General features: G+C 41.4%; 1 protein-coding gene across 6 annotated transcripts in view; it reads left to right on the top strand.

The window, feature by feature from the left end:
* The window catches only part of magixb (MAGI family member, X-linked b), a 71733-nt gene that overhangs the window by 32653 nt on the left and 23212 nt on the right, over positions 1–15868 (top strand). For 3 of the 6 annotated variants that reach the window (XM_079558466.1, XM_079558465.1, XM_079558461.1), the window contains 5 exons: positions 4682–4801; positions 7028–7198; positions 11363–11549; positions 13299–13369; positions 15580–15741. In XM_079558466.1, coding sequence (XP_079414592.1) covers positions 4682–4801; positions 7028–7198; positions 11363–11549; positions 13299–13369; positions 15580–15741 — 711 coding nt within the window. The remainder of the gene's footprint in view (positions 1–4681; positions 4802–7027; positions 7199–11362; positions 11550–13298; positions 13370–15579; positions 15742–15868) is intronic. The other 3 variants (XM_079558464.1, XM_079558463.1, XM_079558462.1) reach the window with 3 other exon arrangements.

Here is a 15868-nt window from a genome sequence, read left to right as displayed (position 1 = left end):
AGCTCTCTCTCCGGGTGTTGATGGGACGTGTGCGTAATTACCTCTTCAATCCCTATCTCAGGCCTCTCCCTGGGGATCTTTGAGCGTTGCCCACGGAGACCGACGGGAACAGGAAAGATGTCAATAATCCGTCCTGCCCCCCTGCTGACATGTCGCATATATCTCTCTATGGACGGGCGGAAGGATAATGAGAGGCTGCCTCATGCCACATCAGCTGGAGTCCTGAGGGGAGAGAAGACTTACATACATGTCAGGAGTCATCAGTGGATCCGCCATGGAGATCTTTATTTAAAAATGGGAGGAGCCGTAAATCTTTGCATTGGGGTGTGAGGAAGAGACCCGTGGGTGACTGAGTGTTTATTTCCTGTTAAGCAGATGAAGTAGCGCCTGAGAGAGGCTCAGCAAATGAGCAGCAGTCTCTGATGGGAGCTGAGGACATGCCCAGGGAACATGGTTTTTCAGAGGGATCTCAAGAGTAGAATCAGCAATACTTCAAGAATATTTCCCAATTAAGCTTAATATAACCTGCCTGTAGATTTGTTTGTTTTTGTTTTGAAACAGACACCGAAACTGCCCAAACTCATTTATTTTAGTGTCCATTGCATCACAGAACCCTTTTTGCTTTTGAGATTTGTAAAATTTTGATGAAATTCTATCTTGGCATACATGTTGAAAACTCCACTAAATTCTTCAAGTGTGGACATTCAGTTTGAGGCTAGGGGATTTAAACAATGAATTGGTATAAAATAGCCGTATTAAAGGGGCTAGATGCAAGTTGGCTATTTTATACTCACTACTGCCACCTCAGGTCATACGTGTAACTGCACCTTCTATATTAAGCTCGTGCATGACGGCAATTCGGACCCGAAGTAACACCGTTTTGAGTGACAGTGCAGGATTTTAGAGGCAGTTGTGGTGAATATGTCTGGGCTCATTCTACACCTTAGGACATTGTTGGAACATGTAGGGGGAGTAAAATACATAGGTTTAACATTTTCAAACTCTGTATAGTCCCTTTAAGGAAGCAAATTAGTTAATTGAATCAAGGTCATGTAAATCATGGCCAGTAAAGGGTAGGTGCACGAGTGCAACCAAGAAACCAAGGACAGCACGGTAGTACAGTGGTTAGCGCTCGTGCTTCACAGAAGGTCCGGGTTCGATTCCAACCAGGGACGGGGCCTTTCTTTGTGAAGTTTGCATGTTCTCCCCGTGTCTGCGTAGGTTTCCTCCGGGTACTCCGGTTTCTCCTACCACTAAAAACATGTACAATAGGCCAGGATGAATGTGAGTGTGTTTCTGAGTGCGCATGGGGGACGACGGATGGAAATTAGCACAAGGCTACAATCCGGTGTGGCTTGTTTAGATGCATGAGACCCATGTATATTCATTAACATGCACTGTCCCGACCAAATAAACCAATAAATCAAATCCAAAAACATTTAGTCGCACCCATGAAGTAAGTAAATGATTTATTTGTGCACTGAAATTGCGTTCAGGTGTTGGGTTTGTCCTGAGCCGCTGCGACTGAGCGTGCCGCCATTGTGGGCCAACCTGACCAGCATGGTTTTGGAGGTAGAGCAAACCGGAGTACGTACTGCCTTCAGGGCTCCTCTGAAACAGTGCACCACCTCCTGGGTTTGTCCCTGTTTCAGAGCATGGTGTCCCGCACTGGTCAGCTCCTCTACCTCCTCCGTCCTCTTCCTCCTGCGCAGCTCCCTCCGCTCCACAGCAGTCTTTCACCATCTCCTCGTTTGTTCCTTTTTTGTTTCCTGTAGCGCCTCTTGTGCTGCCTCCACTGTGCTGCAGATGTGGGGGGCTCATGGTGCCTCTTGCCTCTACAGTGTTTAAAAAATGCGACCAAATTGGGTGCACTCTTGAGCCCTGAGTAGAGAAAGTGTTTGCAATCATCACCTGGACTGGGTGAACTCAGGACATCTCACGTTTCCTTTCAGAGGCTTCTTCTTACTGTACTATTAACCTAAGTAACTTTTCCAAACTAACCCTTCACTATTGACACCTAAATACTTGCAAACAGTGTCAAATTAAACCTTTTTAAACATTTGTAAAGAGGATGCGGGATGTATTACCCTAATAAGAACATTTCTCTTTTGGAGCGTCTGTTGTTAAAAAAATAAAAACACATCAAGACACACTAGGTGGTAAAATACAAGTGATGCGCAATGTGAACCTCTCATGTAAGCCTTAGCTGATTGCCTGAACAATTATTGATTAACCATTAGCTAACAGCATGACCTCACCTTACTTTTAATATAAACCAGACGAAGCCATAATATTTTTTTACACAATGAGGAAAAAATGTGACATTCAATGACGGTTTGGGGATATTGTAGTAAACCTTTTTAACACAGTACGTTATCAGGTGGTGCTATAACATTATTCTACAGCAGAAACAGGTGCCTTTTAAATCACGCTTGCCCTAAGTGGTGATTAATTTGTTAAATCACGAACACCCACAGAGTGTTTTATGAATGTTCCTAAGTGCATAGTGTCTTTTTTTATATGTACAGTTCCATCCCGGTGTGTGTGTGTGTGTGTGTGTGTGTGTGTCATTGTAGCTGGTACAGAGCTGCTCCCTGGACGTCCCGCGCATTAATCATGGGTTTTACAGGCTGTGTGGGGTGTGCCTCCCTCCTACTGTCCTCCTCTGTCGTCACACTCGGGCAGAAGGACGCGCATGTGTCCTCAGTTTGGGCTCGCTTGGTTCTGTGTCTTGGGAGAAAAGGAGTTAGTCGCGTCAAGGTCGTAGCGCCTGGCCCTGACGGTTCGCTCTGCAAATGGAGATGAGCTTAATGGACAACCAGCCATAAAAACATGACGTCTTTCGCGCCACGTGTTCAGACATGTCCTTAATGTACTGTCATCTGTGAGAATATAGCAAATTACCAGAGCAGATTACTCAAACCGTGGTATTGGTGCGAAAGACATATTTGCAAGGTAGTGTATGTTGGAATTATAACCTTTCCATTTTCCCACATATGAGGTAAACATTTTCAAATCTAGTATTGATTTTCTGGACTATCACTTTTGTTTTGTTTATTCGATTCACCCACGTTTACATAAACATTTTACATGATAATGGTTTCCTTTCTTAATATGATAATCCAATTAGAAAATAGAATTATCCTTTAGGTTGCCAAATCCAATGGCTAAAACCAGGTTTTCCAATGAAAGGCAACACAGAGGTTATGCATGAACAGGTTTCACTTGTGTAACGGGTTTGGTAATCACTCTCTGGACAAAGAGCATTCAGGAAGTGTATTCTGTGAAAAAGGAATGAAATTATATGTCCGGCTGGTCCTCTGTACGGTTGGTTTGTAGTTATTATCCCAGAAAGTTGACCTTAACTGGGATGGATGGCCTAATCTTGTTGTTGTTCACATCTCACCAGTTGTTGTTCCAGTGCCATCTCTAAAAAGAATAGGTTGCCTTTCCATGTCCTAAGTCAATACCTTAAAGGTGGCAATTTATGAGAAAGCTGCACAAGACGCAGCTTTCTGAATCTTGTGCAGCTTTCAAAAACATTTTACTTGTGATTCTAAAGAATTCAATTTGAAGCCCAATATTTAGTCTGATAATTCCAAAATTATTTATATAGATCAAGATACAGTTGATCTTAAAGCAATACTTACTTGTTTATCTTAATAAATCCTTTTCGTAGTCCTTCTGGAGGTAATATAAGTGTTAATGGGATGATTGGGAGGTCTTTCATCTCCCCTTGGTGTCTCTTGCCAGAAAACCATGTTTGCAAATTGACTGCCACCGGGTCGGAGTCACCAATACATACTAATGGAATCACGAAGAAGAAGCTAATAGGCTAACGGGCAAAGCTAACTGCGGCCTAGCGCCACTTAAACAGTATTTACAGCCAAGTTTGAGTGAAAAAAATGATCTCCATTGTGTAATTGGATGTACAATATCCCTCTCTCCCTTTGTCTTTTCTGTCAGCGTAGTGTTTACTCTCACGGACAATTAATAAGTAAAAAAAACGCAACATGCTACGACACCTGCAGTGGTGCTTATGGCCTCTAAGGGGACAAGTTACTGCTTTAATCTAACTTCACATAAGACACATTAATTTGATACAAACTGCATCAATGTACAGCAATGATACTCAGCATTGGTATTGGTATTGCCAATGCTGTGTATCATTCATAAAGACACCGTAATCTCTGTCTCAATCTAGTATCCCGTTTTTCCTTGATGTTTCTTTGCAGATCAAGGTCAATGTAAATCAATTACAGCGACAGACCATTGATCATGTGACCACTGCGTCGCCGCTACGTTGATGGAAAGACTTTAAGACGTCCCCAGTAGCTCATAAATGTTTAATTGCGTTCATATTGATCCGCCCATAATAAACAGGCTCCAGTAAACTATTACATTATCACATTTTTAGGTCATAGCCGCACGATCTGTCGTCTGAGCTTAAAGAAGTCACACATCTCTTTTTATGTATGAGCTCCTTTGCAACGGTTTGATTTGTGTTTAATCCCTTCAAATGTTGGCGCTATTTATAGTTTGCTGACTTGTTTTGCCTAAATGCTGAGTCATGAGAGGAAAAGGTCCTGATTAATCGACAAATCAACAGCAGAGTGTGGCCGTATATCTGCGTGTGCTTGATGTATGAGGTGATATTTTCCTGTTGTCTTCTCCGCCACAGGCACGACCCGACAGCCCCGAGTGGGAGAGATCTCGGGGGTCGACTACAACTTTGTGTCCGTGGAGGAGTTTTTCTCCCTGGAGGAGTCCGGGGCCCTGCTGGAGAGCGGCAAGTTTAAAGGTGAGAGGGACCAAGAGAGATGACGTCTGCCTGGCACCATTTAGTTTGTATTCAAATCAAATCAAATCAATTTTATTTGTATAGCGCTTTTCATACATGTCATGTAACACAAAGTGCTTTACAGATTTAAAAACATTCTCTCACACCCACTTCCTTCCAAAAAAAAAAAATAAAATAAAATAAGACACATTGTAGCATTCACACTCCCCCCACCCACCTCCCCAGAGACACACCACGCAAGCACACAATACACACTCAAGATATTATACCCCTGACACTCATATCACACATGAGATTTACAGGCAAACCCAAGTCTTAAGATAAGTTAAACAAATATGCTCTAAACACTGCAATAATTTAGCTATGGCAGGTTTTATAACATTAGAAGCAATAATAACTTATAGACATGACATTGGCGACACTCGTGCTCTTGTGGCCTCAAAAAGGCTCCGGGTTTGACTCCTGGGCCATGTGTGCCTGTGACTTCTGCTCCATCCAAAACATGCACAACAGGCTAATAACTAATAATGACGGTTTAACGGTGGAGCATCTTGCAGTTACAGGGATTTAAAATACGGTGGTACAGCAGTTAGCGCTTGTGCTTCACAGCTAAAAGGTCCCGGGTTCGATTCCCGGCCAGACGGAGCCTGGAGATTGTATGTTCTGCCCGTGTCTGCGTCGGTTTCTTACGGGTCCTCCGGTTTCCCCAACCACTAAAAACAGTGTGTGAGTGAGTGAGTGGTTGGTGAGGGTCGGAGGGGCCGATGGCACAGACTGGTTGCCTCGCTTCCATCAGTCTACCCCAGGGCATCTGTGGCCACCATTGTAGCTTACCACCACCGAGTATGGAGTGAATGATTAATGACTACAGCGTAGTGCTTTGAGAAACTTGGTAATACAAGCTTGTAAAGCGCAATGTTAGTGTAAGCCATTATTATTATTATCAAGAGACAGGGGCGTAGCTTTGTGCAGTGTTGATTGTTCTATTCTGCTTTTTATTTGTGAATTTCATTAAAACTGTTGATTAAAAATGTAAAATGATCCAGAATGTTCTTTTTGTTTTGAATGATTACAGCAAAACCTTATACTGTGAGTATGAATACTTTTTTCATCTACTGAGTACATTTTCCCCCCTCTGATGTTTCTGACAGTCTGGGACCACATTAATGCCACTCTGTGTTATTCACATGTTGTAGACCCTAAGGCTCCACCTTCCTAAAGGTCAGAGTCCTACCTCTGATTAAATAGCTTTGCCGCATAAGCATCCATAATTTATAAGACCATAATGGCACCAGTGAGTATCGTCTTCACCTGCGCCTTGTGACATTGACATGATGCCACAGTCAGGCAATCAGAGTGATCCGCAGGACTGAAGAGAGCAGAAACTGTTTCAAATGCCAGCAGACTCTGACCTCAACCTGCCTGTCTCCTCACAAAAGAAATGAATGCATTTCCCTTTATGAAGTACAGTCTTTTAGTCCATGGATTTTTAATGTTTTTTTTAGCCAAGGCCCCCACAAATCTTGTAAATAGAGAAAAGAGACTATTGGTCAGGATTGGACAATTTATATTTCTGAATTAATTTGTTTTAATCTCAATGATATAGTGGGTCCCAAGGTCAGACAAGTTGAGAAACTCTTGTGTTTAATAATTTAGTAATTTAATAATAACATGTTTAGCTTGTAAATAGTGTAAATCAGGTGTGATTTGCCAAAGATGGGCTCATATAAACAGCTACATTTAGCAAAAATGGTTTATGGATGTTATATTTTTCAGTTGATTTAACCCCAGACTCAGAGTTTTTGCTGCATTCCCCTCACGACCGACCACATAAAGTACAACTGAAGAACAATGTGTGTGAAGCCTGAGCAGAAGTGTATGTGCTCAGGCAAGGTTTGATTCAAATCCCAGTGGTTTCAGCCTGTTCATGACACAAACAAATGACAAATCATGCTTTGGCTATACCATTAATCCCATGTTGAATATGTACATAATACTGTAAGCCTATATAGAAGTATGAAGCTGATAGTATGGTATTTCCCAAAGGAGCCGAGAGCACTGAACATAATAATCTACACAGAAATCTAAACAAATCGGGAATGTGTGAGATTGAAGTTTTATGCAAAATAAATTCAGCCATCAAGCATAATGGACTTTTTTCTCGTGCTTTTCCAATCGCTGTATGTTTTATTGAATTGGACCCTATTTCCACCTTTATGTTTGTAGGGAACTACTACGGGACGCCGCGACCCGTCCACATCAGCGCAGACAGCCCGCCCATCACCTACCAGGAGCACCGCAACCTGCTCCGAAACTTCCGCACGCGCAGCAAATCGCTCAGCAACCTGGAGAAGACCGGCGACGAGGACAACAGCGAAGAGGACTCCGGTCTGTCAGGCACGGGCAGTTTTACCTTTCTTGTTTTGGGTTGAAAATAATTAATTCCCATTTTTTGAACAAGAGAACTTTTCCAATATTTTTATTAAAGTCTGTGTCTTTAAGAGTGGATTAAAAAGACACCACTAGAACTAGAACTGAATTTGCTTAAGCTGCATTTGACACATGTGCAAGTTAACTATCCTCATTTGAAAGCCAAGAACCTTCTGTCACTGAGCCTTAACTACTGGAGGCCTGCAGTAGCACTACTTAGGCAGTGGGGGCAGTAGGAGAAGTACGAGGAGAGATTCCTTATATGTTCATTAACTGTTTTTAGCCCTAGAATCTGACAAACCAAAGTGTGGGGCTCATTCTGTTTGTACTAGTCTTGAAAACTAAAACATACATACAACTTATAAATCACGTAAACTGTTTTTGTAATTGTTAATAAAACATGTTAACCTCATTATATCTGGGGACACAACATGACTTTGATTTTCTGTCAAGGTCATGTTGATGGAAAATGTTCTTTTTTTAAATCGTACTGACCATTACTTTGAAATTCAGTCCACAGTTTCCATTTTAATCCCACCCATGAGTATTAACACATGAGAGAAGACTGAAATATGAACTCCTAATAAAAGAATCTCATGCATTTCAGAACATGTTTATAGGGGTGTAAACTACAGGGATAGTAGTTAATGTGTAGTAAAGTCCAATGGAGATGGGATAATTTTCTCTTAGAAGACGGTGTTACTTAAATAATGCAGTGCTTGCCATTTTTAATTGCGGCCATTAAATTTACAATTTTTATTCAATTAATTTTTAGCTCCACTATGTGTCATTTTAACACCTTCACTGAAGGGACTTTCCGAGGGACGGCGATGGGCGCACACTGCACTGATAAACGCTGTATCGGACCCTATCTATTCGATCGCTCTGCTCTCTGATACTCGAATGAATCAATCATTAGCACAATTAGTATGCTCCAAACTCTCAGAGGGGCTGTGGCCTCATCGATCGCTGGATCACCTCCAGAGGAAGGTCAGGCAGCGCTATGTTGTGCAAACAAGGGCCAAAACTAATGCATGGCTTAGATGTGGAGAGAGGCATGTGCATGAGAAGGAAAGCTATTACTGTAAATACAACATCACCAGGCAAGAAACTCTGCCTTATATTACAAAGAAAAGCAATGTTTTGTTTAGAATGTGAGATGTTTTTCCCGTCATCCAAGGGACTTCAGACACAAATATCAAATACAGAGGTGAAAACAATTCTTAACAACCCTCTCCCAGTGACTACTTTTTGAAAGCATCGGTTACGATTGAAAACTCGCGGGGTGCACACAAACATTTTCATAAGCCTCTATTGTGTAAAGTGGACAGAATGAGGAATGAAGGGAGAATAACTTAACTTGTATTGTCTCTGTGTTTGACGTTTGTGCCTCAAGTGCAGAACAATCTATACATTTAGAAACTTGAAAATGTGAGATAACATGAGATAAAAATTTAATACCTTAGGACAGTGCAACAGTGGCACAGATGGTAGAGCGGATCGTCTCATGATCAGAAGGTCGGGGGTTGGAATCCCACCTCCAGAAGGTGCACACTGTCATTGTGTCCTTGGGCAAGACACTTCACCCACATTGCCCCCAGTGTCTGCGTACATTGGTGTGTGAATGAGAGTATGAATGGGTGAGTGGATCCTTGCTGTAAAGCGCTTTGAGTGACTAATGTAGGTGGAAAAGCGCTATATAAGTTGAGACCATAAACCATTCAAGGCCGGATTTATGGAAGGGCTTACAGGGGCTAAGCCCAGGGGCCCAGCAGGTTGATGGGCTCCTGGGCATACGGAGAAAAATGTGTGCTCAATGCGGGATGTAAACTAGTTCCCTCTCTCTTTGCATACACCCTCACATTTATTAGATGATTTTTTTTTTACCCAAGAATAAACCAGGACTAAACCAGGTCTAAACCAGTTCTAAACCAGTTCTAAACAAGGTCTGAGACATTTTCATTAAGTTGACACTGGGAAAAAATATGTACCTATAAAATGCACCATTAAAATAATAAAGATCTCTGTGGGAGGACCCCCAGACCCCCCTTTTAAATGAGTCCCCCCACCAGTATGGCTGTAGGGAGCTCAAATTTTTCACAAATTTATCATTTTTTTTAAACTAGTACTATGTTTAAAGGAATAGGCCACCGTTTTTACATACAAAAATATGTTCTTACCTCACTTTAGACGTGTTAATATATCCCCGTCTGGTCTTTGTCCGTGCGCTCTGTCACGCAAACGGAGCACATACGCAGCCTCTCCCACATGTCACATAGCTCCGAAAAAGCTCACGATAGAAGCTACCAAGCTCTTCCACGTGTTCCCTATTTAAATAAAGTTACGTGAAGTGTTTTCATGCGAAGTATATTTACACAGAAATGTAACATGTCGATTTTATAAGCAAATAAAAAGGGGGACTATATTGTGAGGCGTAATGATACGAGGAGTAAAACGTCCGCGCAGTAACTCCTAAAGGTTATTGACGGAAGTGAGCGGGGGAAGTCTTTAGGAGTTACTGCGCGGACGTTTTACTCCTCGTATCATTACGCCTCACAATATAGTCCCCCTTTTTATTTGCTCATAAAATCGACATGTTACATTTCTGGGTAAATATACTTCGCATGAAAACACTTCACGTAACTTTATTTAAATAGGGAACATGTGGAAGAGCTTGGTAGCTTCTATCGTGAGCTTTTTCGGAGCTATGTGACATGTGGGAGAGGCTGCGTATGTGCTCCGTTTGCGTGACAGAGCGCACGGACAAAGACCAGACGGGGATATATTAACACGTCTAAAGTGAGGTAAGAACATATTTTAGTATGTAAAAACGGTGGCCTATTCCTTTAAGAAGTCTCTTCTGCATGTTAAAATTTGAAAAAAATCATTCACCTTTTCATATCCTTTCCTTTCATATCCTTTCATTGTAGAGAGAGAGAAATCCGACAGACAGACATACAGTATACATATGTTGTTAATATTGATTGATTATGGGGGGCCCTGAAAAAAAAAACCCGGGGCCCATTTTACTTAAATCCGGCCCTGCTTACATTGTTAAAATGTTTTAAAATGACTGCTCCACTTGCTTGTTCTAGTTTCAAAACAGATAAATGTAATTACTGCAGACCAGAGACCCACATAAATAAATCATTTGCATCTATTCTTTAAAGCGTGAGGTGATGCTGACGAGAAAGTAGAGCAGTTGAACAGACGGTGCGTCGGACGTTAGATCGGGCCAGTAGAGCGGTGCAGCAGTGTGACGGGGAGGGGGTACGGGGGTACAGGAGGCCTGGAGTAAGGACGTGTGGTGGCAGGACGCCAGAAAGCTGCACGAGATAAAACAGAGAGGGGGGCTGTGTGGGAGGTGAGGAACAAGCAGCACAAGTCCAGAGAGACACAAACACAAAGGCAGGTATCAGTGGTCACTTTTGAAGATACATTTTAATTTAGTTTGTTAAAGAAAGGAGGAATAAACACAAGACACAACTACTGTCATTATAATTACTAAATATGGTTGGCAAATCAGACAATTGTGGAAAAACTTGGACCAAGGAATCAAACAAGTGTGATTTTTGAGTCATTATGGATCACTATGGATACACACAAAAATCTTACTAGTTACAATGTGTCGCAATGCTTCAGGAACCTTTTAGCAAATGTACCAGACTGGGGGCTCTGTGATTGAAAAGAATTAAACTACAATATATTAGTTGATGAAATTAACACTTGGCAGGCATGGACCAGGCTGCAGCGGGACAGGGAGGACCTCTGCTGAGTCATCACAGCTGATGGATAGGATCAGTGACAGCCCGTGTGTGTCGCAGGACGCCCCACTACATTCTCCAACTTTATTTAGATTCACGCTGAAGGACAGTCACAAGGGCAGCGCCAAAACGATGCCTGTTTCTTTCAGTCAGATTGTATGCATGGTCATACTCCACAGAGAGAAGCTGCTTAAGATGCTGATCTCAGGTGTTTTACTTGACATCGTTCATCAAAGACTTGCCAGCATAAGCACATTCACACAATGTTACTGCGTTTCTGAACTTGCAAAAAACTTTATTTATTTAGCTGTTATAATGCAGTGTTTTTTGTTTTTTTTTTTTAATAAAATGCGCTTGTCCATTGCAGCAGGTGTCAGTAGCGGCGCTCCTTTCAGCCACAGATCGCCCAGTCGTCGCCGGGCGTCCAGTGCTGAGGACAGCCACATCACGTACAACGGGCTGAGGAGCAGCCGGCGGGGCGGCAGCTTCCGGGGCATGGTGTTCGACCACTGGGACCAGGCCTTCAGTGACCCAGGGAAATCCAGCTACATTGAGTGAGTAAATACGCATTGTTTGCGTTCTCTAAAATACTTTGGCTTTCTTTGCATTGTGCTTCTTGTTTTCTTACCTAGAATTGTATATTTCAAATCAAATAAAGTTTATTTATAGCACATTTAAAACAACTGTTGTTGACCGAAGTGCTTCACAAAAAGGTCTACAGTAATGAAAGAAAAATATAATATGTATATATGTGCTAGACAGTGTTAAAAGCTTTGGAGTAGAAATGTGTCTTAAAGCAGTACTAGGTAACTTGTTTACCATAATAAATTCTTTCTGTAGTAATAAATTAATTAAATTAATGCAAGTGTTAAGGATGTCTCTGGCCAGAAAACCACAATTGCACCGGGTCGGAGCCACCAATACACACTAATGAAATCACGAAGAGGAAGAAGCTATCAGGCTACCGGGCAAAGCTAACTATGGGCTAGCGCCACTTAAACAGTATTTTCTGCCAAGTTTGAGTGAAAAAAAATTATCTCCATTGTGTAATTGGATGTACAATATTCCTCTCTCCCAGCGTAGTATTTACTCTCACGGTTGAGTAGAATTTTAAGCCATTCCACGGGTGAAAAAACTGTCCACAGTTTGTTGTTTATCAAAATCACTATTTTGAAAGACAAAATCTCTAATCCAAGGCTCTGTGAGCTGCTTTTTTAATACGGGAGGGAGATAGGGGCAGTTTCTCATCATCGCAGGAGCACATGGGCTCTGTTAACTAGTAAACAATGTATGTCCGCGTTTTTTCTGTGGTTTTTCAGATATTTTTGGGCGGGTTTGGCTGCCCAGACCTGGCGACCCCGGCGCTTATGGCCTCTGGGACATGAGTTACTTAGTACTGCTTTAAGCAACAATTTAAAATGGTCAAGTATCTGTGCAGGTCTTATGTGGATAGGCAGATATTTAGAGAAAAGATAAGGTATATAAGACAATTCGTTATTGATCTCACAATGGAGAAATTCACTTGTTACAACAGCTCTCAAGCAGCAGTCAGGATGTGCAAAATAGACAGTGCCGTCAGTTAAATAGTAAATGATAAAAAGGGTAATCCATGAAGGTCCACTGGGTTTGTAAGTCTAGACAGCTTCACCAAACTTGTTCTGATCCTGTCTGTGGTTAAACTCTCTTCTCTGCACAGATTAGTGTATTGTCCGGTTTCCATCAATGTTATTGCTTCAACTTTAACCATTTTCCTCATCAGTGGGTGTGGGCTCAACACATTATGTTCCATTGAATTTACACAAAAATCATCAGCAAATTCGAATAACAAGACATAAACTTATAAAAAATATAGTCAAACCTAAAATGGCGCTAAATTGGCCAAAATTTTGACTAAAACTGAACTATTGCATATTTTTACTTAGTGCGACAGGAGACCTCAGCTATTTGACGATATATTGAGACTTATTGGGAGATGAATATTGAGTTCCCTAAAACTATGATGATGATATTGTAGTAATATATGTGTGTAGCCCTAGAAAATTAAACTTTTGTGTCCAAAAGTAGTATAAACATCCTAAATAAAGCATAACATAGGACCTTCTCAAGCTCTAAAATGTCAGTTTAGCAGACAAAGTGGCTGAAAGCAGATGAACTGCACACCAGCACACCACTTGTCGAGACTATTTATAACCGCCAGCCTGATCACGATTGTGCATTCAGTATCAGTGCAATGTAATCTCCATCGCTATTATGCCTGTGAAGAGGGTGACTGTTTCTTTCTCTGTGCCTCTTGTCTCTCAAAGCAGCCTCCCAAAGAGAAGCAGCTGGCAGAGTCCTCGAGCCCCGAGCCGGGAGACGGTCTACAGAAATGAATGTGAGCCCCTTGTTCCTCTGTGACTTTGGCGTCGCGCTGCAGATGTAATTACTGGAAACACTGTAGTGACACGTTTAGCTCCACTTCGCCCGATGGAGCGCACATATTCATCAAGGAAGTTACGCGCCCAGTCAGCTTGTTAGAGTCAAATGAAGTGGAATGAGCTTTTAGATGTGTAGAATATGAGTCTAGATGGGCCGTCGCCATGGTAATCCGATGGAGTGAAGCGTCCAGCTGTGGCGGCCATATTGCGATTGTGAATTATGAACATACATGCTCAATGAAATGTATCTTGAAGCATTAATATTTATCAGTGCGCAATAAATTAATTAGATATTCGTGGACATGAAAACAAGGCGTTAAAGGGGCTAGATGCAAGTTGGCCATTTTATGCTCACTACTGCCACCTCAGGTCATACGTGTAACTGCACCTTCTATATTAAGCTCGTGCATGACGGCAATTCGGACCCGAAGTAACAACTTTTTGAGTGACAGTGCAGGATTTTAGAGGCAGTTGTGGTGAACAGATCTGGGCTCATTCTGCACATTAGGACATGGCTGAAACATGTAGGGGGAGGAAAATACATAATTTTAGCATTTTTAAACTCTGTGTGGTCCCTTTAATATTCATATTCCTATTTCACTGACAGACAGATGGGCTTCCCTGTTTTATCAGCACTATAACTGTATGCATTTTTTATTTGTTTATTTTAGTAGATAACTGTTTGACATTGCCCAAATCTTAAAGCGCCTTGAAAAAAGCGTCAAAATGGCAACACTACTAAAGAATGATGAAAACACAACAAAAATGAGATGAAAACTAGGACGAAAATGCAATAAAAGAGTGGCAAAATGTGACAAAAATGTGATGAAGAAGTGACAAAAGTGCAACAAAAAACTCACAGAAGAGCAACAGAAAAGTGTCAAAAAGGGATTAGCGACGGCAAAGAAGCATTAAAAGAAAATGTCAAAGAAGGTGAGCAGAGATAAATTTAGATGAGTTTTGTAGGTCTTAGCTTTCAAATTAGGCATAACACTGGCTTATAGTTTGTAACCTGGGTAAAACTGAGCTGTAGCAATGAAAATAAGGCGGGGTTAAAGAGGTTAATGATGACTAAAACTGACTGAAAGTCCAGATAATTTTGCCAACTAATAATGACTAGATAAAAATGAAAAAAGAGGGGACTAAAAACCTCTGAATTTCCAGTGGCACCTTTTGAAGCAGCCTCATGAAGCAGTGGATGTGATCAAATGTTTGAAACAATACTATAAATTTGAAGTTGACTCAATAAAATGTAGGTTTAATCGGGTAAATTAACATGAAATTAGACTCAACGTAAAAAGAATTGTTCTATTTCTACTAAATCTAAATTACATATTCGTCAAAAGACCTAAACTAAATTAAAATATGTTTTCAAAATGAACACTTATCGACAATACAAGATGGCTGCCACAACTCCCACAGTGATGTTTACTGTGGCTTCTCTAGAGTTTTATTATAACTCTGAGGGAATGAGCTTTTAGATGAACAGCTACGTGATTAGGGACTAAAGCTTGGAGCTGCTGGCAAAAAGCCCAAATCACTGAGGTTGGCACGATGACGTGTGCAGAGTGCCGGCCATGTGACGGGCATCATTTCATAATTCTGTCGCACAATGAAGAGGTTGGTGAAACAGAAATAGGGCATGATCTGTCTGTATGTTTATTTGACATGACTGAAAGCCATCTGCTGTGCTGTACTAATGTAGATGTCTTTGAAACACGCAGTACACGTCTGTCACCAGTAGAAGGCACTGTCATCTTCATTTTGGTTGCATGTAGACTTATATGTAAAAATACACCCAGTACTCAAATGTAGTTCATTCTTGCAGTTGTGTAGTGATGTAATAATAGTTTGCTGTTTGATTACTAAATTAATCGAAAACGTGTGGAATGAGTAGTTTACAAAATGGAAAGCTGAGTAAATATGGTACAAGAAAGATTTGTTTTACATAACTGAGTTGTGTCAGCCTGGATTAGATTTTGAAGATATTAATGGATTTCCTATCAGTACTTTTAATCTTTCCACAAATCACAGCCTGTTTATTTTTGTCAAGTAATAACTCCGCCATCTGTTTGTCCCCTGCATTGCTTTCATACGAAAAAAGAAGGAAAAAAATACCACTATTATGTCTTTGAAACATAATTCTTGTGTTTTGTGTTGCCTACAGGGTTCACGGACCAGCCCTCGGAGCTCAGAGGTTTCCCGGTCCTCACGCAGATAGTGAAGGGCACCAGAGGGTTTGGCTTTAATATCGTGGGGGGCAGCAGAGCGGGAGAGTTCCTGCAAATCTACAGCGTCACTTCCAACGGCCCGTATGCTCTCAAAACAGGTAAAAATTTAATGAGGTAGTAAGCTGTGCAAAACTGCTTCTTGAATTTAAATTGAGCGAGCGCTTCGACACTCGGGAACTAAAGGAGAGTCACCAAGTAAAATATGAACTTGGAAAATCCATTTCT

The sequence above is a fragment of the Gobius niger genome (genome assembly GCF_951799975.1).
Source record: "Gobius niger genome assembly, chromosome: 6".
Classification (NCBI taxonomy): Eukaryota; Metazoa; Chordata; class Actinopteri; order Gobiiformes; family Gobiidae; genus Gobius; species Gobius niger.
Note: the sequence above shows the minus strand (reverse complement) of the source record. Positions and strands in the feature narration are given on the sequence as shown.